Source organism: Pyrus communis, chromosome 5 (genome assembly GCF_963583255.1).
Source record: "Pyrus communis chromosome 5, drPyrComm1.1, whole genome shotgun sequence".
Taxonomy (NCBI): domain Eukaryota; kingdom Viridiplantae; phylum Streptophyta; class Magnoliopsida; order Rosales; family Rosaceae; genus Pyrus; species Pyrus communis.
Window position 1 is genome coordinate 21167787 of NC_084807.1, and position 27381 is coordinate 21195167.

At 35.1% G+C, this 27381-nt stretch overlaps 3 protein-coding genes across 4 annotated transcripts; 1 reads left to right on the forward strand and 2 right to left on the reverse strand.

Moving 5' to 3' along the window:
• Positions 1-773: 773 nt before the first annotated feature.
• Positions 774-4550, reverse strand: LOC137735186 (phenylalanine ammonia-lyase 1). The gene is made up of 2 exons (XM_068474582.1): positions 3945-4550; positions 774-2650 (listed from the first exon to the last, which is right to left on the reverse strand). Exons 1-2 carry the CDS (start codon positions 4355-4357, stop codon positions 901-903), a joined length of 2163 nt encoding a protein of 720 aa, XP_068330683.1. The 5' UTR covers positions 4358-4550; the 3' UTR covers positions 774-900.
• A 7193-nt stretch (positions 4551-11743) lies between these two features.
• On the reverse strand, positions 11744-16918 carry LOC137735581 (uncharacterized). Of its 2 annotated transcripts, none has more exons than XM_068475012.1 (8): positions 16724-16918; positions 16442-16555; positions 13785-14047; positions 13290-13528; positions 12945-13162; positions 12732-12830; positions 12452-12532; positions 11744-12346 (listed from the first exon to the last, which is right to left on the reverse strand). In XM_068475012.1, exons 5-8 carry the CDS (start codon positions 13065-13067, stop codon positions 12329-12331), a joined length of 321 nt encoding a protein of 106 aa, XP_068331113.1. In that variant the 5' UTR covers positions 13068-13162; positions 13290-13528; positions 13785-14047; positions 16442-16555; positions 16724-16918; the 3' UTR covers positions 11744-12328. The 2 variants fall into 2 exon arrangements, with proteins under 2 accessions (XP_068331113.1, XP_068331112.1); XM_068475011.1 differs by having other exon boundaries at positions 13767-14047.
• Positions 16919-25922: 9004 nt separating this feature from the next.
• On the forward strand, positions 25923-26582 carry LOC137734399 (uncharacterized). Its single transcript, XM_068473674.1, has one exon. It carries the CDS (start codon positions 25923-25925, stop codon positions 26580-26582), a length of 660 nt encoding a protein of 219 aa, XP_068329775.1.
• The last annotated feature ends 799 nt before the right edge of the window (positions 26583-27381 follow it).

The following is a 27381-nucleotide window of genomic DNA, read 5'->3' on the forward strand; positions in this document are numbered from 1 at the left end:
CCTTAAAGAACAAAACTCATATGAAGAAGTACGGTTCGTAGATGGATATGCTTTCTGCAACTTTTCAAAAAAAAAAATTTCTCCTTCATACAGCAGCAGTAGCCAAGGAGCACTCACACAAGAATTTCACTAGCTGCTGAAAATAACAATGATTTTGAATTTCAAAGGAGTTATTGCTTTTGGAATTCATCCCCAAAAACTTGAGTCATGCCCGCAGCACTTGCTGCAGGCTACAGAGTTTTGTTACTGTACAGTATCGCGACACCCTTTATTCGCAACTTCAAAGCCCTGCGGGAATTCATCAATACAAAGTTGCAAACAACATTTTCATTGTATAATGGATCTAGCTAGTTACGCAGATTAAATCAATGTTGTACCATATTGAGCGGCGTTTAAAGGCATCAAGTAGTGAATTGTAGATGTCAATTTTCTTTGAATTCGACTAGTTTGCTCAAAGAAAATTAATGTTTGGATTCTCAAGTTTCAACTTAGCTGGTTTGGGAATAAAGTTGAAATCAAGCTCTTTTTGCAATATCAAACGATGTCAGCAGAAGAAAGATTCAAACATGAACCCTTGAAGAACTGGTTCTTAACCACTGTAACTACAATCTCTCACTACTTTTTGCAAGATTTGCAAGATTTATGTGTGTGTGTGAGAGAGAGAGAGAGAGAGAGAGGTTGTTGAACAAATAAAGACACCTTTTGTGACTTGTTTATGATACATTTTGTTCATTTGTAGAAGATCCAGTACAATGCAGATAACATACATGCAATAAAATGTAAAGGTGAAAAAAATTATTTAAAGAAAAACATAGAATTTTCAGTTTCAAGGTCCTATAGCCTTGTAAAAGAGAACATAAACTTTTAACAAGTAAAAAAAAAAATCCCCCAAAAACACTTTTAAGAAATAGGAAGAGGAGCACCATTCCACTCCTTTAAGCAATCCAGCAGAGGATCAATCAACTTCCCAGCACACATAGCACTGAAAACCTTGTCACATTCCTCCCCTGGTGATCTCACTTTATCACCAGTCAACAAATCAGTCCCCAACTCCTCCCTCACAAACTTGTACAATGGGTAAGACCTGCATTCCTTGATCCTGTTTGGGATTGCCGTTTTCCCGTTCTCGTACTCAGCCCAAGCATTGTCGACCTCTTTCGGCAAAAGGGTTTTCAATTCCTCCTCAAAAGCTGTAATTTTTTGGAAAATGGAAGTGCTTGTACTTATCTCCTTCTCACCATTGCTCAATGCATGCTCAACTAGTACATGCCTTAGTTTTTGCATTAGAGGATATGTAGCACTGCAGGGATCATCGATGTAGGCGAAAACATACTCACGATCGACGACCTTGAGGAGGTCCTTTTCGCAGAACCGAGAGGGGTGAAGCTCGCCGTTCAAGCCCACGGTGAGGACTCTCTTGGCAACCTGACTGACAGTGGTCTTCACTGTGCTTTTCAAATTCTCCTCTAAATGCCTTAAATCAATAGCTTGGCATAATGCAACTAGGAAAGTGGATGACATGAGCTTCAATATGTCAACAGCCTCAGCAGTTTTTCGGGAAGAAATCAATCCCAAGGAGTTGACATCTTGGTTGTGTTGCTCTGCACTCTGGACATGGTTTGTGACAGGGTTGCCAAGGAACTGGAGCTCTGAGCAGTAAGACGCCATGGCGATTTCAGCCCCTTTGAACCCGTAATCCAAGCTGGGATTGTTGCTTGCCGTGAGATTTGAAGGCAACCCATTGTTGTAAAAGTCATTGACAAGCTCAGAGAACTGAGCAAACATAAGCTTTCCAATTGCAGCAATGGCTAATCTGGTGTTGTCCATGGCAACACCAATCGGGGTGCCCTGAAAGTTTCCTCCATGTAATGCCTTGTTTCTTGAGACATCGATCAAAGGGTTGTCATTCACTGAGTTGATCTCCCTCTCAATCATCTTCGTTGCTGCTCTGATCACCTCAATTTGTGGGCCCAACCATTGGGGAGATGTTCTAAGAGCATACCGGTCCTGCTTTGGCTTCTGAAGAGGGTCCATCTCATGCACCTTTTCAGCTGCTTTTACATAATCACTTCCAGCTAAAATGTGTTCCATTATTGCTGCAGCTTCAATTTGGCCAGGGTGGTGCTTTAACTTGTGAGTCAAGTGATCTGTAAACTCAGGCTTTCCTTGCATAACTTCGGCGAAAATTGCCGACAACACTTCTGATAAAAGTGCTTGTGTGTTGGCCTCAAACAGAACCATAGAAGCCAAACCAGACCCAACTGCAGTTCCATTGACCAATGCAAGCCCTTCCTTTGGCTGCAACTCAAAGAACCCGCCATCAATTCCAGCTAGCTTGAAGGTATCAGAAGCGGTTAGGGTTTCGCCATTAGGCCCGGTGGACTTGGAATTTGGCCTGCCTATCAAAAGCCCGGCAATGTACGAGAGCGGAACCAAGTCCCCTGAGGCAGTGATTGTGCCCCTAAGGGGAAGGCAAGGGGTGACATTGTTGTTGAGGAACTTGGTGATGGCTTCCAAGATTTCGAATCTAATTCCGGAGTAGCCTTGGAGGAGGGTGTTGATCCTCACCAGCATTGCTGCTCTTGTTGCTGTGTGAGGCAGAATGTGGGTTGATTCTGTGTTGCTGCCAAAGATTCCAGCATTCAAGAATCTGTTCAACAAAAATGGGATACAAGTCAGCTTGAGTAGCAACTAATACAAACTATTATTAAAGCATATGTGCTCCCTATGCACCCGAGTCAAATGTGTCTCTTCGTAATTTAAACTAAAGTGAAATTTTGTCCTACAGACAAAACACAACTATTTTAGAAGAAGGAAGGGAATACGACACGAGAACTTTACACAATTATTATTAACTATTAAATGACAATAAACATTAGTAAAATGAATTTTTATTTTTTAATACAAAACAAGTGTTGTTAATCGCTTGAGCTACGTGCGGTAGGATGCGTTTTGGTTATGTTTAGTAATGACCTGAACAGAGCTACGTGGGCAGCACATTTTGGTGGACTTGGAGAAAACCAAAAAAACAGAGGCGTGTTGTTGTCATTATGTTATATGGACCAGATTATTTGGGGACCAAAATGGAATAAATGCACCACAATTATATTGGATGTTGACTCTCTTGCAACCACGTGCTAGGCACGCAAATTCTACTAATGGGAATATATTTTAATTTGATTACATCATTTTTTTTTTTTCTTTTCATTTTTTTCATTTTTATTTGGTAAGGTTATTTCAAATAATACAATCACCAAACACCTATACCGACATCAACAAATACATAAGGTGAGATAATGCTGGTAACCAATTTTGCGGCCATACCATATAATTATGCAATTTAATCGTAAATTCCACCAAATATAGCAAAGTAGACACCTCGTTCTTTATCCGAGCCATATCTTCTTACCTACCCCTCAAGGTCAGAACTTTTCATTTTGTACGTTTTATGAGCTATTTATGCATATATGTCGGGTTGCGACTCTTTAAACAAGTGGAGTTTAGTGCCACTTAAGGTCTCATAAGTGTGCAAATTTTTCATTTTGTGCCGTTTATGAGTTAGTCCTAACACAGAAGAAATTCATTTAAGAAACAACTAGAGAAATTTTTTAGTGTGTCGAAAATACGGCATTGTATACCAAGTGTTATAATATAACTGGTTAGAAACTTAAAAGAATAGTTTTCAACCAATTGTATTCCTATACCTGGTGTACATGATCATATTTTTAGCACATTGAAAAATCTCTTGAACAACCGACAGAGTCAACTATCAAAGTTAATTTTGTTTAAAAAAAAAAAAACTATCAAAGTTAATTAACTACTTGCCTTGAATAGGTAAAATTAAGAAACTTAATAGTATTAGGATCCCCAAGCAAAGATGATGGATATAATTCTATTTCAATGGAAGCATTAACTAATTAGAGAATCGTAGGTTAATTAATTACCTAATTAGCTCCCTCTGAAGAGCTCCACCTTGCTTGGTTCTCCTATGAGAGGTTGCACCAAAGCCAGTGGTCACACCATAGCTGTCTGTGCCTTTGCCCATGCTATCCATAACCCAATCACTGCTGGCCTTTACCCCAGCCCTTTTCTCCTCCGACAGCTCCACCTTGGCACCGTCATGGTAGGCAATCGCAGCCACCTGAGCCACCGTCAGGCTCTCCCCACCAAGCTTCACCACTGGCTTCCTGTAATCGTTGACCATCCGTTTGAACTCGTCCAGATGGCTCCCTTTCAGTGCTTCAGCTGCCATCCCCCAGTTCAATGGGTCATGTGTCGCAAGTACCTTCTCATGCCCTACGCAAAACGACTCCAGGGAGCTGTTTTCGTTGACGTTTTGGTTATTTCCCGGTTCCATTTGCTTCCCCGATCACAAGCAATACCAAAGTAGGGATACGAAAGAATGGGAATGAAATGGAGCCAAGGAAAACCTTGCCGGGAAAAACTCAGTGGGATAAAAGCCTGGCCGAAGAGAATGAATAAGGAAATGAGAATTGCGAAAAGGAATGGAAAGAGGTGGCGCTCTAAATTTCGGGTGGAAGGAAAATTTATAGTTATTTTCCTGAGTTGGTTCACCCGTAATTGCCTTGTTTATATAGAGGACGTCCCACATCGAGTGCTGGGTTTGGTAGGCCGACGGGTTAGTTGAAAACTCCAGGTAGCCCTTGGATCTTCATGATCTACGACCGTTCACGTGATGACACGTGGCGTATAAGTCTGCTTCAGAACAACGTGTGGAGTTTAGGTGGGGTTCCAAAACGCAGGCTTTTACTTGTCAATGATAAGGGAAGAGAGGGGAGAGGGGGTTGGTGAGTAAGCAGGCTCCCTGAAAGGAAGGGCACGAAAGCAGCACGTCACCCTATTTCTCTGCCAAAACAATTGTTCGTATGACAAGTAAAATTCCTTGTAAAAGGTGGCGTGGTATTGTCTTGTGATCGATGTAAACGATAGCGGTTTTATAGAACGTTTAAGGGAATGTGCAAACTGTAAAGAGAGCGTCTTAAATTAAATTCGAATGTAACAGGTTAATGTTGCAAAACTTTAAATGTAAATGTAAATTGTTGATGATGTAAATTTGTGTTTGATTATGTAAACTACACCATTCATGCGATGACACGTGCCGTACAAGTGTGTTTTAGAACAACATATGTAGTTTATGATGAGGTAAATGTAAATTATCAAGTTTTCAAGTTTTACGGTTTAGTAGCATTAAAATAATAAGATTTGGGTATCTATCTAACAGATGGATTTTTTTCTGCAAACTTTTTATGAACTTATCTAATGGTTGAATACAATTGGTTGAATAGAATTGGTTGAAACAAGGTAATTCTGTCATCTTTTAAGGTGATTATTCTATCATTTTTAACTCAATAATTATTGTTTTCCTCCTCTATTATAATTTATTGAATTCGCTACTAGTATATTAATTATGATATACTCATATTTGTTTGCATTTGTAAGTGAAAGATTTTAAATTCGACTCATACAAAATCGATACCTAATTATATTATGGATGACTTATTGTGTGTTTTAGTCTAATCTCTGACCCCCTAAAAAAAAATATCGTAGAGGGACTTATACTCATTAATTACGAATAGTTAACTCTTCACTCAGACCTCGTTTGTTTGACTGAAATGTTAGAATTAGAACATTCAATTCCTTGACTATTTAGGAATATTGGAATGGTTTTGCAAATTCCGTTCAAAGTTATATCCGATTATCCCTCTCTTAAATTGATTGCATTAATAAAGTAACTCGCAATTCCATACAAGCAATGCATGTTGAATAAAAAAGTAGAAGAAAGAAAGAAATATATAAATTAATTTAATATAATTTTCATATTTTAGATGTATAATTATTATTTTAGTTTACATTTTTTGTTGAAATATAAGATTTATTGAATTAGGTGAGGAGTTTTAGCTTCGAATCTTGCGAATGCTAAATTCAATATTAATTCATTCTCGCACCCTTTTGTGTAAATATATCGTTAATTATATAGAAAAATAAAATAAATCTTAAACTAAAATTCAAAAATTCAAAAAAATAAAATAAAATTTTTAAAGCTAGTTTTGATTTCTTCACTTATATTTTCTTTTGCTTTTGTATTTTTTTTATTACAAAGGTGCTTGACGCAATCACTTTGGAAATTGACACAATTTCGTGCCCCTAAATCTCAACCAAATCTATATGACTATGTGCCTTTAGTTACTTGTGCACGCAAATTACTTGTGGGGTATTTTGCTTCAGCTGCCTTTATTGAATAATCATTTGATATATTTATTGGCTAGTGCTATTAGTGGCGGATCCAGGAAATAATATTAAGAGGGGTCAGTAAGAATAGCGAGCACATCGATCAAATTTTTTTTACCAAAAATAGCATGCATATTGTCATTTTATCGAGTCTTTGTAGGCCTAAAGTCATTTAGAAAGGCATATTGCACACCTATTAATGCTTCATTTGTGAGGGTAACTGACATGTTCTAAGGCTGCTCTCATATGAATGCGTAACAAAGAAACAAACTTATCATGAACACACTAACAATGTTTGATATCATTGCATCCCATTAATATGTTTGTCCAAGAATGATGATGCTTTGTTATTCATTGAGATCACCATTTCATTCACTCTTCTTTCAGACATTTTATCAAATAGTTGGAGGACATATATGAAGCCTACTCTAATCTTCAAAAGGGCAGCACCCAAGGTATCCATAGATATTCACCGAAGCTCGGAGGGTCAACACCCAAGGTATCCATGGACGTTCACCGAAGTTCGAGAGTCAACTGACCCCCTGCCCCTCAATGCATCCGCCACTGAGTGCTATCCACACACTCATTTTAACTTCTCACATATCACTCTCAATTTTTGATCGTCGTATTGAATGAATTGAAGAAGATCAATGACAAAAAATTAACAAGGATGTGTGGGAGGTAAAGATGAGTGTGTGGGCAACACAATCATATCTATTTTTCTGTTTGATTTTTGCAGCACTAGTACGTTCCTATTATTTGTTGGGTAGTGCTATTCACACACTTCTTTTTACGTCTTATATACTCTTGTTAATTTTTGTTCATTGATTTTCTTCAATTCATTTAATCTGATGATCGAAAATTAAGAAAAACGAGTGAGAGGTAAAAATAGGTGGTGTGCACCGGCCTATTTCTTTTATGCACCAAATTTTAGTGGAAAGCTCACCAACCCCATTTTATGATTGGATGTTATTGGTAGGATATTCGCAATGGATCTCTCATGTCTTTTTTCTTTCCCCCAAATCCATATCTTATTAGTTATTTCCTTACATTAATAATTGGATTGGGAAAATTTTAACTAGTTTTATTTCTACCCAAATTCAAGATGGCCCTCGTATTAGCGTCACAGTATTTATAAGGTCCTCCTTGTGGCAGAATTTAGGGAGGCAGCTTCGCCTTTATATATGGACAGTCGGACAGGATTTGGCCAAATGAGTTGCACAAACAACCACCAAAATAAAGTAGTCATTAACCGCATTTGAGAGTTGTATCACGGCTGATTTTGAGCGTCTGCATTTAGCATCGGTATCTTTTTAAAATGTAAAACCAATGCTGTAGAGTTTTTATATATCCTAAAAGAAGCAATCTTGTGTTGAGCTAAGAAACGTGTTACTGACAAAGAAATTAGACGATCGAAGGTATATCCAGATGAATTCCAGACAGTAACATTTAAATAAAAGAAGTTATGCTTATGATGTTAGTCATGACATGTTTATTGGTAGCAAAATGCGATAGGGTTTTTAATACCAACTGATGTAATACATAACATGTTTATTGGTAGTAAAATGCAAAAGGCACAAACCTTTTAATACCAATTGATGTTCAAGATGAACGAAAACATAAGCAAATTAAATACCACAATATCAAGATATGAATTGGTATCTCTAAGATCACTATCCAAATAAAATGTTAAGTTGTTGAAAGTATGGCACGATTTAGCATAAAAATTGATATATAATTCTGTTCATTCCCCTCGTTTTCCTTTCTTTTTAGTTTTTGAATCAGAACATGCCATGCAAGTAAGAAGCCATGAAAGGTACATATTGTTCTCTTCATCCCACTTCCCTTCCTTAAGGTATGCATTCCCATCCTTAAGGTATTACAATATCTAGCCATGCAGTTTCTGTGCGTACCTTATCACACACACATATTTATACATCCACGTGATTCTTGTCGAGAATCATTGAATATACCCAAAAAGATGTTTTATTTATTTATTTAATTTTTTTTTTTATGTATTGCTTGTTATCATTCATACAACAGATCTTTGGATCCGATCGATGATAATATATCGATGCATGTCGAAAAATGAACATCCATGTAATTTGCTATACCCAAAAATGCTTATTATTTATTATTTATTGGACACGCATGTTCTCATTGAGGCATATAACATGATTAGGTTTCGATGATTTTAAACAAATTCGACAAAAGAATTTAAAACAGAACTTTGAGACTGAATCCTTGACAAGAAGAAAATTTTCAATGTACTAGAAATACTGTTCGACATCAAGTGTCATAATATAAATGGTTGAGATTTTTTTTTTTAAATGTACAACTAATTATATTATGATACATTAGACCGTGTTTTTGATACACTGAAAAATTTCTCATTGACCAGGCAAAGCTGACGCTGACGATGCCGAAAACTTTTGGTTCTTGACCTACTTACAACAGTATAGAAAAAACTAAACATAAGTCTAGTGAAGATAATGCATCATTAACTTTGCAACAAGAAAAATTAAAAACAAAATTTAGGGGAATTTATGGATAAGTCATGCGCCCACTACCAACCACCGCTTCTTTTGAGAAGGGGGGTTGGTGAAAGCAAAACGAGAAATTCATAGGGGTGTTGGATCTTTGCATGGTATTTACTCCAAATTATTATATTGATAATAGCGGCTGCAATTTCTCCAATTTGAGTCTTACATTTGCATCTAAATACATGTATCCGGTTTTAGGCAAACAACCTGCGCGAATGACTGTTGTTAACGAAGTCATATTTTGAATTAATTATTTTACACAAGTGATCCTCTATTACAGTGATGGAGAAGAGTATTGCTTTTATACCACGACGTGGGTTCAAATCACGTCAGCTCCCTAATCTAACATCTAATCTAACAATCTATCGTTTGACAAAAAAAAAAAAAAAAAAAATTTATTTTACGAATATTCCAAGCACTGCAATTTTATTAATCTTTCCCTAAAAATTATCCAACTCAAATTAGACCGATGATTAGCTAATTGTGGCAATCTGATTGAAGTTAACACCATCAAAATTCATGACTTCATTCTAAAGTACTATGATTTTGTGATGATCTAATTAACCAAAACATTTCCTTAATTGTAAAATGAAACATCCAAGGTTGCCACTTGGGGATGAACTAAAACAACATCATCAAAAAAATGAAAGCATTTCAACAAGTGGTAAGTAAGTGGCCAAGTAGTAAGGGTGCGGACTGCTGCTCTCCAATAAACAAAAAAATGTGAAAGGTTTCAGGTTCGATGCTTTAAGCTGGTGGGTCTGCTTGATTATAGCTATGGATAGGGTAAAATTCCCTATAACCTCTCCGGACTTGAAATGAGTGGATAACCGTGACTCATCACCAGTTGTTTTCCTTACAAAAAAAGAGTGGTAAGCAAAAAAAAATTAAAGAAACGTTCACTTTAAAAATATAAAAAAATATAAAAAAACCCAATTTATCAACTAATTTCTTATGAGAGAGAGACACCTAACGAAACTGTGGACGAAGGATCTTATAGGGAGGTTGGACAAGACCACGACTTCTTATCCATTGATGGATGTCATTTTTTTAATACATTTGTGTATGGTACTGAAGCGCTGTCACCAACCCATATAAGTTTTTAGCAATTTGTAGGCCAATGAGAACGTAAAAGACTGACCAATGCCATCAAATTGGTGAGATTAGATCTTCATCTTCTTTCCAACCCCACCACACCCCACTGGCCCCCCTTTTAATTTTTTAATTTGTCTATGACGACAGACGACATACGACATACAAACAAATTCTTAAATATTCAATACTTAAATAAGTCGTCTTGTTTTTCTAAGTCAACAAACGTTTAGGCCTCGACGAGAGGATTAATTTAGCTAGGACGATTCATTATATTTGAAGATATTTGAAGGGATTTTAAAGAAAGTAATGGATGATAATTTTTTTATTTTATTTAAGTTGAAGATTACTTATGAAGAAAAGTTGTTCGTTTTAATTTTACTATTTTTGTGGAGACTAGTAAGTATATATTTTCTTCCCGAGTAACTTTCAAATTCGACAAAATATGAAATTTCATTAATCTCTTCCTTCAAAATGCTTTCAATGTAATGAATAGTCTGATCCAAGTTAGTCCTCCTTATCAAACGAGGCCTTATGGTGAAATATATGCCCTACAACTATAACTAAAAACCCTCACTTTTCAATTAAGAATTCAATAACACCTGTGAAAAATATATAGGATTGGCAATGATACACTTAGCGTAGAATTTACATAAATCTATATATGTTTTTTTTATAAGGATGCTCTATGAATGATGTATTAAAATATAAACAGTTTAAATTTTTGAAATACATATTATGAAGTAGACCTTACAAAATGGTTGTCAAAAGCATATGTTCCTAGAATCTAACCACACACGCACGAACTGTTGGTAGGTAAATCAAGTTGGATTTACATCAATCGTAGCCCAAGGCAAGGTGGATTGATTGTGAATTTGGTTATGGAAGGCAGCTCAACCATTGGAACAGTCAAGAAGCGTATAACCACCATGGAAACCAGCAGCAGAAAGGCAATTTTGACCCACCACAACCATAATACCAACCAAACCCATGGAGGGTTGCTCACTAAAAAGGGTAAAGAGACGAGGAAGGGGGAGGTGCAAGGCAGTGAGTGAAGGTTGAAGAAGAGGGCGTAGAGGAAGAAGGAAAAAGGGTTGTCGCCGTTCCTAAGAAGTAGCAAGGGGGCCGGATGCTTGGAGAAGAAAAAAATTAGGTTTTGGATCACATGAGGAGAGATAGAGAATATGGGCGATAGTTTTATTTTGGAAATACAAGTCCTTAAAAATGGCTCTTTATCGCTACTGTATGATTTTCTATTTCATTCAGTCAAATTAAATCAGGTGACTTATACTCATGTGACATATTTTAGAAGATAACATCGTTATTTTCTTTTTTATAAGCTCTTGTACAAGATGGAAAATCTCATGTACAGTTCTATCATTCGTACAAAAAAACACTTTGCGCGACGCATGTCCTTCGTCGCGCAAAGTCAAAAAACGTCGCGCAAAACTTAGACCAACGCACCTTCGTCACACGCTAACCGTCGCGGCAAGGCAATGACAGAAGGGTTTGCGCGACGAAGAAGAAATGCGTCGCGCAAAGAGGCTTTGGGCGACGTAGCCTACGTCGTGCAAAACCACTTTGCACGACGCGTGTGGCTAGGTTGCTTAAAGAGGCTTTGTGCGATGTAGGTTGCATTGCGCAAAGCCTTTTTGCGAGACACAGACTGCATCGCACAAAGCCTCTTTACGCGACGTAGGGACATGCGTCTCGCAAAATGGCTTATGTGCCTTTGCGCGACGTAGGTAGAATCTTCGTCATGCGAACCCTTTTTTTTTTTGTTTTGGTCAAAAATATTATTTTTTAAATTTTTAATAAATATTGTAATTAAATTCTAAACAATAATTAATTAACCAAGGTAAAATATTTAATTATAAAATATATGAAAATGTACATACAAGATGCCCGAACAAAAAAAGAAAAAACTACAAGTAGTATTCTAGGTTTGATACATCAACCTATTGGGTATCGGCATGGCGATGTGGCTCGGAGGTTGAAGGTGTAGCAAGATCAGGTACTAGTAGCAAGATTTGGAGGTCGGACATCTGTATGGCTCGTACAAGGTCTCTTACGTGCCCGACATAGGCCTTCATCTCCTCGCCCTGGGTTCTAATCTGCTCGCCCTTGGCCCTAATCTGCTCGTCCTAGGCCCTCATCTGCTCATCCTAGGCCCTCATCTACTCGCTCTGGACCATAAGCTGACCCTTTCGGGTTGTCACTTTTCAATGCACTGACCTCTGCTGTGTTCGATTTGGAAGAAGAGGCACCCATCTCACGAACTCGTGCTTTCCCCATACACCAAACAACCTTGCCATGACGACGATCGAAGTTCTTACCCATGACATTAGTCAAGAGCTGAAAACCTGCATCCTTAGGTACTGTGACATCCTCGATCGGGTCTCCGGGGGAAGCTGCGATGTTGCTTCTTGGAGAACAGTAGTGCGCTATTCCACCATAACAGCCTGTAATAATAAAGAAAAAAAAAACATATAATGTTTAATAACATAATATAAATAATATTTGAACGATTCATACATATATGAATAATAACAATTACATATACTTACATGAAGCTGCTTAGCGGTCTCATCACTAGGTCGAACGTAAACATCCATGAACATGTCGATCTCTGGGAACTTAGAACCCTCCTGAAGAAAAAAACATTAAGAAAATTTTATTAATCAATAATAATAAATAAATTGTATACATTTTCAAATTGTAAAAATTAATATACTTTTACCTGACATCGTGCCTTAAGCCTGTACGAAAAGGAAGAAAATTTTATTAATCAATAATAATAAATAAATTGTATACATTTTCAAATTGTAAAAATTAATATACTTTTACCTGACATCGTGCCTTAAGCCTGTACGAAAAGGGCTTCGAACAGGAATGGTGGAGAAGTGTCTTTGACTCCCGAGCTTTTTGGCCAGCAATAGATTTCTTCTGTTAAACACACAATATACATCTTAGTGTGACTATTTGAAATAAATTAATAAAGGAAGCTTAAAAAAATAACTAAAAAAATAATAAATTATTATTAAAATATTATGTACATACCACAAATTTTGGGTCCGTAAAATGTTTGTAGAGCCACTCCCAATCCTCCGGTCGATCCTGCAACTCGGTTAGGCAACCATGTAGGCGAGCAAACTCCGGATCATCCCATAGCTTAAAATGCATGTGAAGATTGTTCTTCTAATGTTTGTACCGAGTTGCTAAGGTCTATTCTAAGTAGGCCATGGCCTTAGGGGATATGTCCTCAAGATCAAAATTGACTTACGAATATGAAAAATAATAAAATAAAGTAAGAAATTTAATAATATTAAGATAATATATTTTGGTTTTCAATATTTGTAAACAAAATTAAAAAAATGATAAAGGCAAAAAAATTAATATACTAACCGAGAACTTTTCTTGCACCAATTTCTTCGTCCCCTCGGGAATTTCTGCCCAAGACTCCCACTACATAGGACACTTTTGTTTAATAACAACACCACAGCTACTAGCTACGCTTCTATGCTGTTGTGAGGTAGCCACTCCACAATGTTGCAAGTCATACTCAATCTTGATCCTGGAGCCGGTCAGACGTACGCTCTGTGCCTACTTCAACATTCGACTAGGCCCCCTGGTGTTTTTTTTAGCTGGCCAAAAATAATTAAATGGTGAAAACCCTAAGCTTAAATTTGTACAGAAAATTTGACATAACCTCCCCAAATAGTATAGCATTTCCCAAAACCTTAAAACAGTAAAATAACAGTAATTCACAACCCCCATCACATTTTCACAATCCAGCAAATTTTCACCATAAAAAAAAAATAATTTTAAAATGAAAAAAAAAAAATACAACGTAGTGATCGAGAATTAGAAAAGAAAAAAAACCTGGCTGGGAGGCCTCACCCTCGACTCTGGATGCCGAGGAAGTGTGATCAAAAGGCTTCGGCTCACGGCGGCGCCGATGAGGCTGTCGTGCACTGTGTGGCTGAACCGACATTGATGATGTCGATGAGACGGGTACCTGGGACGCTGTAGGAGTAGCCTCAGTAAGGGGTGTAGGCTCCTCAATCAATGGAGCACTCACGCCTGAAGCAATAGATGCTGATAATGCAAGAGGCTCATTGGTCACACTCCAACGATGAGTGATCAACTGTGACATCTATACACTTTTTGAACCATAAAATTATAACATTAGAAACTAATCCTTTCTTGCATTTGAAACTAATCAATTAGCAGCCAAAGTAATAAGTAAGTAGGTTACCAACATTCTTAATTTCAAAATAAGAGGAACTACCTATCCATTTTCATGGCCAATACAAAAAAGTGCATCAAGTGAAACAAAAAAGAATGGGTAACCCGACACTGGGATTACCAAACATTGTAATCAATCAAAGGTACCAAAACTTCATTAGACTAATTGATATGATCAAAGTACCGTACAAAAACAGTTTACTTTGTACGAGCCATTCAACCAGACACATGACCATAGAGACTAACTAGTAAACAGGTAGGAAGGTAAAAGAAGAAACTCCAAATGTTGTTATCTGACGGAAACAATATGTGGTAGGTAGCAGTTAATTGAAGAGAAAACATCTAAGTAATCAATTCGATTTGGTGAATCTTCTATAGTATGGTTGCACTAAATATGCACATGCATATAATCTACTATTAGCAACTCCTTTGACCATATGATTTTTTCCACTTGTTAAATATCAAGAGAAACACTGGCCTGGACGAGCATCTCTACTATGTTTGATATATTAAGTTGCACCCTTTGGACCTTTGAATATGTCCTCGGGTAACAACTCAACTAGAAAGTCTATCTTTAACCCTAAAGTATCTTGAACTGGAATTTGAAGATGTACGTAATAACCAGAATAAAAAATGTTTCAAAAATAATTGATTCAAGATAATTTATTAACAAACAGTTCTTTACTAAATCTAAAAGCATCGAGATTACTATTCTATTCCTATATCTCTACCTAGATCAAAATGAAGCTGGAATAGGTCAAAACTTTAGTTTCATCTTGAAGAATAAGTTTCCCCTTCCTATCCTATGATTTTTCTTCACCACACTAAGACCACCTATTCATACTGAAATCGACGCAGCGTGAGATATTAAACAGGGAAATCCAACGAAAACCCTAACCTAAATCCATTAGAAATCTGGAATCCATCATAAATACAGGAAAATGTCACCAGGGTAGGAATGTTCCTAGAAAGGATAAAGTTAACTTTCTTGTAAAAACTGTAAGGATACATATCTCAAGCTTACACTTCATGAATTGTAGGGTGTGATAAAGAGATTACATTAATGTACTATATTGTCAATATCTTAAGCATTTCATAGCATCATGTTTCAATATTACATATTTGACGATACATATTAAGAAGCACTATGTTGATGATATTAAACTTAGAAAAGTGCACCAATTAATTAAAATCAGAAATCGAAAGAACACACAAAATATCATATGCAAGTTCGTTCATAGCCTTGTTAATATAAGCTAGACCTAACAACATACGATATCCTTATAGCATAAGCTTAACCAAGAGTGAAACTTTACATAGATATGACTACTCCTATCCCTTTTCTTTCAGTTTCGACAAGCTTAAAGGATAGTAGTTTCCTAAAAAAAATAAAAACTAACAAGAACACCTAATTCTTCAAATTCCACTACCTTCTTGCGACATTCTTGGCTCATGTTTCCGTGGAAACAATAAAGGGATTTTCATTCAAATAAAAAGCAAAAACACCTAAATTATCAAATTCCAAAACCTAGTTGCGATTTTCCTAACTCAATCTGTTTCGTTATATGTTGAAGGATCCGTTTGCTAAATTTACACAAGTATAAACCAAACCTTATGTTGAAAGAACACCTAAATTCTCGAGCCTTTCGTCAGTAAGGTTGACATGCTCTTTCCCAATATCTAGAGAGTATCCCAGAATAGGAAGGCTCAGCAAATATGCAACTATTCAGAGAGAAAATTTTAACCAAACCAATATGAGAACCATTCTCATAAAGTGGAAAATGGGATATGGGTACACTTAAAGCTTTCAAGAACACAACAGCTTAAAAAGAATAGGAAAATTAAATAGTACAAATGATGAACTAATTTAAACTGAGACTTAAATTTAAGTCATTTTTCGGTACGAGGGATGAAGACTCAAATTCAAGTCATATTTTCGGTGATCTAGTTATGTAGTTAAGAACTTTGATATCAAGCAAAGTAGGAAACCCATTAATCCATTTAAAAAGAAAAACTTAAATTACTGATATGGTTAAACTAATCAAACTATTATAAAAGTTAAAACAGAATAAGAAATGGAAATTAAAACTTTGATATCTATTATCTAGATGAAGAGATACCAATTAATTAACCCATTAACTTTATCTTTCTGTAATATCAAATCAGATGTTTCCATTGCAGATGCAGAAGTACCTGGAGACTGTGGTGCAAACCTACCAAACTGGAGATGCAAGTTTGTATTTGCCAGAGAACTTTAACTTTATCAAACAAAAACGCTAATAAGAAACGTACTCAAATGGAATGCAAACCTGCCAAACTGGAGATGCGACTTTGTATTTGCCAAAGAACTTGCACAAATTGTACAATCAGATGAGAGTTAGACGGAGTTGGAGACGGCTTATGACAAGAGCTGGAGTTGGAGACTTGCACATATCATACACAAAACACACATACAGATCAACAAAATTGCAAAAACTTCAGACAATCAACTCGAATCACATCACGAAAAAATCAATTTGACAAAAACCCAACATGCAATTTGAGCCAAAACCCTAAATAGCAAAAACCCATCGAAAATTAGAAACCCTCACCTTGATTTTGGGACTTGATTCGCATTGGCTTCGAGATTCACGTGGCTGCTCGTTGTTTAGAATGACAGGGTAGTGGTGGTGGTTGGATTTGAGATTGTGAAGAGGAAGGCTTGCAAAGAGGAGAAAGATGTCTACGGGAAAGAGAGAAGGAGAGATGAGCGAGAGGGAAGAGAGTGGTCTATACGGGAAAGAGGGAAAAAGGGAAACGAGATGTCTACGGGAAAGAGGTCCAAACTTGAAAAATTGAAAAAAAAGCACATATTTTTCACTGTTGCAGCGCCAAAATTATCATAACTTGTGCGATGTAGGTATACAATTTGACGTCGTGCAAAGTGGTTTTGCGCAACGACCACATTAAGGCGTCGCGCAAGGTAATTTTTTTTTAAATTATTATAAAAATTACTGAAAATATGACTTTACTCTTTTCAAATTCAAATTTTTTTTACATAAACACCACAATAATATATTTTTCTAGCAAAAACCCACAATATATTTTTTTACATATATATCATTCAATTTCTTAAGTGTTATAATTACAAAATAAATAAATTAAAATCTACTTAGTAAATATATATACCATTGAACTTGATGGGAAACGCATTGTACGAAACTAGTTTCAACGATCCAACTGTCAAACTTGTTTGTATATGCTTTGAGATCGCATATGCCAAAAATTGCAAAAAACAAACATTCAGAGATCAAGTAACAGGACAAACATTTTCGACTGCAATAAATGAAAAATCACGATTTAATGGTTATTTTAACTCCGATTTTGATGATTTTTTACATCTACACTCTTTAACCCTATATGAATACAATAAATGAATTCGATCGTCAATTTAAAACATTTACACAAGTGGATACCACAAAATCTTTATGTTATACTTGATGAAAGTATAAATAAAATCTAAGTGTTAGGGAATCTATCGTTTTAAAGGGATACGCATTGTACGAAACTAGTTTCAATGATCCAACGGTCACACTTATTTGTGTATGCTTTGATATCACATACGCCAAAAATCGTAAAAAAAAAGCATTCAAAGATCAAGTAACGGGACAGACCTTTTCGACGGCAATAAATGAAAAATCATGATTTAACGGTTATTTTAACTCCGATTTTGATGATTTTTTACATCTACACTCTTTAACCCTATATGAATACAATAAATTAATTTGGTCATCAATTTAAAACATTTACACAAGTAGATACCACAAAATCATATGTTATACTTCATGAAAGTACAAATAAAATCTAAGTATTAGGGAATCTATCGTTTTAATGGGATACGCATTGTACAAACTAGTTTCAACTATCTAACCGTCAAACTTATTTGTATATGCTTTGAGATTGCATACACCAAAACTCGCAAAAAACAAACATTCAGAGATCAAGTAATGGGACAAACATTTTCGACGACAATGAATGAAAAATCACGATTTAACGGCTATTTTAACTCTGATTTTGATGATTTTTTACATCTACACTCTTTAACCTTATATGAATACAATGAATTAATTCGATCATCAATTTAAAACTTTTACACAAGTGGATACCACAAAATCTTATGTTATACTTGATGAAAGTATAAATAAACTCTTAAGTGTTAGTGAATGTATTGTTTTGATGGCAAACGCATTATACGAAACTAGTTTCAACAATCCAACCGTCAAACTTGTTTGTATATGCTTTGAGACCGCGTATGCCAAAAATCGCAAAAAACAAACCTTTAGATATCAAGTAATGGGATAAAACTTTTCAAAGGTTATAAACGAAAAAGCACGATTTAACGGTAGTTTTAACTCCGATTTTGATGATTTTTTAGAGCTACACTACTTGACCCTATATGAATACAATGAACTAATTCGATTTTCAATTTTAAATATTTACACTAGTGGATACCACAAAATCTTATGTTATACTTGATGAAAGTATAAATAAACTCTAAGTGTTAGTGAATGCATCGTTTTGATGGCAAACGCATTGTACGAAACTAGTTTGAACGATCCAACCGTCAAACTTGTTTGTATATGCTTCAAGATCGTGTACGCCAAAAATCACAAAAAACAAACATTCAGAGATCAAGTAATAGGACAAAATTTTTCGACAGTTATAAACGAAAAAGCATGATTTAACGGTAGTTTTAACTCCGATTTTGATGATTTTTTTACAGCTACACTGTTTAACCCTATATGAATACAATGAACTCATTTGATCGTCAATTTAAAACATTTACACAAAAAGGCAATGCAAGAACCCCTAAAGAAAAGCAAAAGGAAAAAAAAACTTTGCGCAACGTAGGTACACTTGTGTCCTGCAAAACAGCTTTGTGCAACGCATGTCTTCGGTGCGCAAAGATTTTTTGTGCGGCGTAGGTGTACCTATGTCACACAAAGTTGTTTTGCACGACGCAGGTGTACCTACGTCTCGTAAAGGTTTTTTTTTTTTTTTTTGCTTATGAGTACAAAATAAAGAAATTAAAATCTACTTGCTAAATATATATATATACCATTGAACTTGATCGGAAACACATTGTACAAAATTAGTTTCAACGATCAAACCGTCAAACTTTTTTGTATATATTTCGAGATCACATACACCAAAAATCGCAAAAAACAAACATTCAGAGATCAAGTAACAGGATAAAACTTTTCGACGGTTATAAACAAAAAATCACGATTTAACGGTTATTTTAACTTCGATTTTGATGATTTTTTAGAGCTACACTCCTTGATCCTATATGAATACAACGAAATGATTTGATAGTCAATTTAAAATATTTACACAAGTGGATACCACAAAATCTAATCATGTTAACAACTCAACAACTTAAGATAATTAAAATCCTTCAACTCAACAACTTAAGCTTTTGTTTTCCTAAACCTATCAAAATCCTTCATACTCCTAGTCATTCATTCTACTCATTCAATTGTTCAAAACCAAAACTCAACTTGTTAAAAATAAACATTGACAAAGATAACTAAAGAAAAACATAAATACACAAAAATAAAAAAAACCAAACATAAATGTAATCAATAAATAAATAAATAATTAATCAAATAAATACAATACTTGAAGGTGAAGATGGTGAGGGTTGAGAGAGATAGAGAGTCTGAAAGAGAGTGAAAGAGAGAGGTTGAGTGTGAAGAAAAAGGCCCCTGTGTGTGGTTATTTTAGAAAAAAAAAGTCATCAACTTTGTGCAACGCCACCTATGTCGCGCAAAACAGCTTTGAGAGACGCAGGTTCAACTACGTTGCGCAAAGCTGTTTTGTGCGATGTAGGTGCACCTGTGTTGCGCAAAGTTGAGAAAAAATGCGGTAAAGCATTCTTGGTTTGGCGCCAAAATCTTGCACGACGCACAAAACATTGTGCAAACATACTTTGCTTGACGAAATTTGTTGCGTCGTGCAAGTTTTCGTTGCGCAAACATGATTTTGTACTAGTGTATAATAGTGATGGTAACAACAATAGTATCACCGACTATAATTTTCTAACAGTTGCAACACAAAATTAAAATGCTCATTATGAGAGACTCACAAATAATCTCATTAAAGAGATACTCATAGACATAAATACTAATATGAGAAGAAACTAAGAAACTAAGAGCAAGTGGCCCTTTACCACAATGGTGGAAATGAGTTGAGCCCTTATATGATGGTGTAGGTTCGAACTTCGTGGGTGGCTAATCTAAGATCTAATCTAACAAAATCTATTGTTTGACAAAAAAAGAAGAAAAAAACTAAGAGAAGGAGAAGAGAGGCTGCCACCAACCCCAAACCAGAGCAAGAAGCCAGCGATGGCTATAGTTTTTTGAATTAAATTTTATACTTAGTTAAACGGTCAAACATGATCAACAAAAATTAATCCAACTTTGAAGATGAATTCCGGCTTAAACACAACACTGAGGACATTTACTTGTTGAACGGTCGAATGATTATAATTGTTGTTGACCGGTCACGTATTGTATCAAATACTTATGTTACTTCTTGGTGGTCACATTAAACTATAGTATTATTGTAAAATTAAAAATAACACTTTACTGAAATAATATTTCGATTACATTAAATTGCAAATAAAATACCACCGTAATAGTATGAAAACGAAAACTCTAGTAACAATATTATTGAAAATCAAATACTGCAACGTTCGTATTGAAATGGCATACAACAACGTTAAGATTCGAAGTACTTCGATTATATTATTAAAACCGAACACAGAATAAATATCAATTTTGAGATGAAATTTCTGGACTCCATAGTCAAAATCTAATACACGTGTTGTGCTTTTTCGTCAATGTTTCTTGTATTTTCATATTTTCTCCATTAAATTCGTAGTTAATTAAAAAATATTTGTTCAAAAAACAAAAAAACCCAAAATGTCATTATCATACTTGTGTTTTCTTGACTAGCTAGGAGTGTTTTTCCCTTCATGGCATTGCTAGGAGTGTTTTGGCTGATTGATCCACCACAATCTTCTTCTTTTTTCTTTCTACTTTTCTTTCCTTTGGCCTTTTATATACGGTAAAGTTTCGATAATTTAATACCTAATAAATTAATAATTTTAGTTATAAATATCTTTGGTCGGTTTTGACTTGGGATAGCATGCTAAATTAATAGTTCGTTAAACTTATAGGATATTACATTATAAAAAATTCATATAGATCCCACGCTGCATACAAATTAATAATTTCATGATACATACTGCTTTTGCTTGGTTAATAAAATAGAATAATGTAATACATTGAATAATGTACAATATATTTTTTGCAAAATAAGTAGATTCGTAAATTTTACTTGGTAAACAAATAAAAACAATTGTTAGTTCGTAAAATGAGACACTAAATACACTGTACAATATTTAAAATGTTAAGAAATAACTTGATAAAATAATAAGTTATTAATTAATTAAATATTAATAAATGATTAGTTTATTGATTGTTTAGTATTTGTTAAATTAATAAATCTTCTTTAGTCCCTAGTCTATTTATTTACTAATAGGATCCTCTTCGGATTTTTTTAGTGAGGATTCTAAGAATTTGTAAATCATATCCGTTCATCGTATATCGTGCGGTCAGTTTTAGTCAAGTATTGTTTGTATTTAATTTTAAATAAAAAGATTTAAAATGATTTCTAACCGCATGATGAACGATGAATGGATATAATTCACGGATTCTTAGGATCCTCACAAAGAGGATCTGGCGAGGTTCCGGATTTATTTATTTATTTATAAAGGTTTAACTGTAATGAACTTGAATTGCACAGGTGGTGGTTTCTCCAAAAGGACAAGGATTGTTTGCCCTCCCATGCCTTCCTATTTGTGTGGTCATGGTTAAACCACGTCAATATTTTATATTACTATTCATTTTTGTCTTATTATCTTTATAAAAAAAAAAAAACAATATAAAATGTTGACGTGGTTTAACCGTGACCACACTAATAGGAGGGCACAGAAGGACACCAGAAGTGGGAGGGTAGACAATCCTTGTCCTCTCCAAAATGGGCATGCGACAACGTCATCATCGATTCGGAAGAGATTTGTTCACTCATAATTTGTTGGATTTGATACAATTCGCAATCAAAGTTGCAGCTGGTCAGTAGAATCTGGCCTAGTATGGGGCAAATTGACTTTTTTACCCTTTGAATGTTTCGCACGTGGTAACAAAGATTACCAAATGTTAGATAGAACCATAAAAACTTTACAAAATAAAAAGAAATTGGCTAATTATAAAAGTTCAAAAGAGTAATCAGCTAAAACTAAAGTTAATAGGAAAACCGGCAACGCATCATCGACGACCTCTTATTATAATGGAAACTCACATGGTCTTCATAATTCACAATTCACACCATCGCATTACACAAACAGAATAACATATATGGTTTCACGGTTCAAATCAGTTTCTATCATTTGAATATCCAATAACAGAAGGCAAAAATTTAAATAACTAAAAAAAAAACAACCCAAGAATTGGGTTGTTGAAAATGTGATTGAAGTCTTCACCTAATTGAATTGAACATGCATGCATGCAGCTGTGCTCTAACTTAGTCTCAACTCTTTATATTAGCAAATTGCAGGCTTCATATGGCAGCGAGCTAGCAAGCTCAAACCTACAAAAGAAGAGGGCTACACACTCTTATATAAAATTTCTGTTTGAATCTTAGGTAATGAATAGTTAAATTGAATTTATCCAAGTTCGTTTTTTATAATAGTTAAATTGAATACTGGTTTTGTCTACTTCTAGAAGCAGAGATAATAGATTAAACTTCAATTGTTTTTTTTTAGACACCATTCGGTAACTATTTCGTTTTCACCTTTTATTTACTTTTTTTCTTTTTTTTTTTTTTGCCAATGAAAACTGAAAATTCGTTTGTTAACTACTTTTATTAAAAAAAAAAATGAAAATTGAAACACCAAATTTTGAAAACTCGAAAAAGTGTTTGACTTTTTGGTTTTTCAATTTTCATTTTTCTGAAATTTGAAGGTAGTTACCAAATGAGTTTTCAAAAAGAGTGAAAACAAAAACTGAAGTTATCAAACAGCCCCTTGATTTTCATGTTTTATAATTAGGGGTGTGATATTCACAGATTCCTTTTTACTTCTCACACACCCTTCTAATTTTCAGGTGTCCAATTGGATGAATTGAAGAATATCAAATGATATAAATTAACCAAGAGCGTGTGGATAGCACACCCCTATAGTTATTGCAAGATTGTTTAAGAAAATCATGGTGGATATACTTCAATTAGGTTTTGTTGAATTGCTAATTAAAGTACAAGTAATTTTATTTATTTATTTTAACAAATAATATTATCTACACAAAGGAGGAGGGGGTGAGCTTAGTCTCACAATATACTAACAATAATGTGGTTCAAATTTGTCTTTAGTGAGAATCGAACCTAGGACCTTTCACTTACAAATGAAGAGGAATAATATTAGATCATAATACTAAATAGCAATTAAAGTACAGATATTAGCTAGTGCAAAAACAACGTAACGAGCATTAACAAGAACTATAGTATAGTCATATTTAGGGCAAAAACAAATAATAATTTAGAAGCAACAACAACCATAGTAATGAGCCCACATGACAAATGAAAATTGCTCCCTTGGCCATGAGTTAGACAATAGATTTATTTTTAAAACTTTGACGGTATGAGAGGATTTTATGAATATGAAAAAAAAAATTACATTTAATCGGGGAAGATAGACCTTACCCCTAAACTGAATAGTCATGACAATAGGTAATAAAAAATTAGTATTTTTTATTTTATAAAATAATAAAAAAATAATTTTATTTGTAATTTCGGATAGGATTTTTAACCGGTCTCGTCATGCCACGTGTCATTATCCGAAAGTACAATTTTTGGTGATAGATTTCGATACAATTTTTGGTGATAGATTTTAATAAGATTTTACCCAATTTCGTCGCCCCATGTATCGTTATCTTTTTAGAATTATTGAGGATAGATTTTCAATAAGATTTTTAACCAATCTCGTTACATCACATGTCACAATCTGTTTAGAATATTTGAGGATAGATTTCTATAAGATTTTTAACGAATCACGGCGTGCCATGTGGTAGTATCTACAACCTAATCCTTTTTTTTCCCCTCCATATAACCCACCATCCATCCTAAGAAATCACACACCAAAAAAAGACGGACATAAACCTTACTCCTCATGAAAACACCAGATTCACAGGTCAACACCAAATCTAGATCTCTGGATTCAACTCCACACATGCCAAACGACCTCTTGAGTTCCGATCTTCGAAACCTATAACTCACCAACGTCGTTCGATGTTTATGTTGCCTGGACGCTAGCGGAAAAGAAGACTAGAAAAGTTGAGCTGGGCAAGTTCAAAGTGTGCAAATTAATGAGCAATGGATTCGGGGAGGGATTGAGTTGAGAGGGGAGCTGGAAAGAAGTGATTGTTAATTTGTTAGGGGTTAGGAGTGATGGCTAGGGATGGTCGGGGTTGTAGTTTGGTACAGGGAAGTGGAAGCCAAACTACGTACTTTGAGGGCAAAAATGGTCTTTTTGTGAATAAAGCGAGGGTAATATTGACCTTTAAAAATACTAAAGGTCCACTGTAGCTTTGCATGCCTTTTTTGGAAGCAGTTTTTTGGGAGTTTTAGAGAATGAGGGTTATCTTCTCTTCTAATCTCTCTTTTATGCCATTTTCTTTTATTTGAATGGTTACGGTTAAGTCACGTTAACATTTTATATTGATTTTTTTTTTATAAAAACAAAAAGATAAAAAACAATGTATGAGAGGAGTGAAAGAAAGGGGATGGCAACAGGAAGACAAAGAATTCTACTCCATTTTTAGAAGTAGGGTCAGAGCTACTTTCCAGTTTCTGCTTTTTATGGCCGCACTTTAGTAAAAAGCAGCTTTTAATTTCAGTTACCAGACACCCGAAGGATCCAAAATTAAAAAATACACTGCTTTTTTTATTAATCAAGAAACCCCAAATGAGTACTTAAATTGGTGTTTGATATTTGTTTAGTTTCTAAATAATTACAATTTCTAAGAGCAATTATAGTGTGTAAAGGCTCCCTATGGCAATAGGTAATTGAATCCCCTCCAGTGAATAGTAATTACTTTTTAATGAATAGTAATTACATTTTGCATCTTCATCCCTAAACTGAATAGTCATGGCAATAGGCAATTAAAAATTAGTATTTTTTTATTTTATAAAGTAATAAAAAATAATTTTATTTGTAATTTCGGATATGATTTTTAATCGGTCTTGTCACGCCATGTGTCATTATTCGAAAGTACAATTTTTTTATAATAGATTTCAATACAATTTTTTATGATAGATTTTAATAAGATTTTATCCAATTCTGTCGCATCACTTGTTGTTACCTTTTTAGAATCATAGAGGATAAATTTCCATTAAAAATTTTAACCAATCTCGTCGTGTCACGTGTCACAATCTGTTTAGAATCTTTGAGGATAGATTTCTTGTAAGATTTTTAATGAATCACGGCGTGCCACGTGGTATTATCTACAACCCAATCATTTCTTCTTCTTTTTTTTCTCCATATAACCCACCATCCATCCTAAGAAATCACACACCAAAATCAAAATCTCTATCCTTATTCATAGTTTCTCCTTCCTTCTTACAATGTCTTCTTCAAGGATGTTGTGGGAAATCGATGAGTAAGGGAAAGAATTGTTTAAGTAAGGGGAATAAATGTTCAATCTCCAGGAAGGAGAAAATGAGATGGAAGAGGAAAAGGATGAGGATCGTAGAATGAGAGATGACGAAGTAAGAAGCCAAAGAGTCTCACATTCCCGTCGAGTCATCCAAGCTGTGGCTGAGATCTCCAGGCCCAGGCGTTCCACAAACATTGATAGAAGCAGGCAACGACGAGGTAAGGATCTCTTAGACGATCATTTTGATCGTAACAGTGCATTCTCTGATGCATACTTTAGGTATCGTTTTATAATGCAACGATATTTGTTCAACAAAATCATGATTGCTGTTTGCAACCATGATTCTTACTTTGTGCAAAAGAATGATGTTTTTGGTGTCATGGGTCTCATTCTTGAGCAGAAAATTACTACTGTCTTACGGATGCTTGCATATGGAGCATCTGCAGACCAAGTAAACGAGATAGTGAGGATGGGGAAAACAACCATTCTGGAGTCCCTAATGAGGTTTTGCTCCGCAATCGAATCTATTTACACTAAAGAGTACCTCCAGAGACCCACGACAATGGACTTGCAAAGTCTTCTAAAAAATGGTGAGATGCGAGGTTTTCCTAGCATGATTAAAAGCATCGACTGTATGCACTGGACCTGGAAAAACTGTCCAAGTGCATGGCAAGGAGCTTATAGGGACAGAAAATGAGCCAAAAATATCATTTTGGAGGCAGTGTAATCATTTAATACATGGATTTGGCATGCTTTTTTCGGTGTTCAATGATGTCCTGCAAGGAAGAGCTCCTCAAGTCACATATACAATTAATGAAACCGTACACTCAGGGGCATACTACCTAGCAGACAACATCTACCCAATGTGGACATCATTTGTCAAAACAGTATCACGTCCACAAAGTGAAAAGGAAAAACACTTTGCAAGATGTCAAGAGGGGTGTAAGAACTTAGGAAGGATGTGGAGCGCTGTTTTGGTATCCTCCAAGCTCGTTGGGCGATTGTCAGGAGTGTTGCCAGATTGTTTGATTTAAAGTCGCTTCGATCCATCATGGGACGTGTATCATTCTTCATAACATGATTATGGAAGATGAGTATGATTATGATGCCATTGATGAATTTGAGCCAGACAATATGAACAATTCCAAAACACAGTTATATTGTGCTCATGACGCCACCGAAGAATCCGTGCAACATGAGCCATTAGAAAGGGATGGATGTTACAATGAAAGGATCATTCAACGATATACTTCACTCCAATCCTCATACTATCACAAAGCCCGTCAAAGTGACTTGATAGAACACTTGTGATCGTTGAAACAAGCTAAAGAAACTTAAAAACAAGCTTGTGGTGGAAGAAGAATGCTCTTAGTTTGTTTGGTGTGTTTTTTAAGTTCATTTAGTGTGTTTTTTTTTATTTGGTGTGTTTATGTGTTTTTTAAAGTTCATTTAGTGTGTGTGTGTGTGTATGTTTTTTTTTTAATTTTTTATATTTG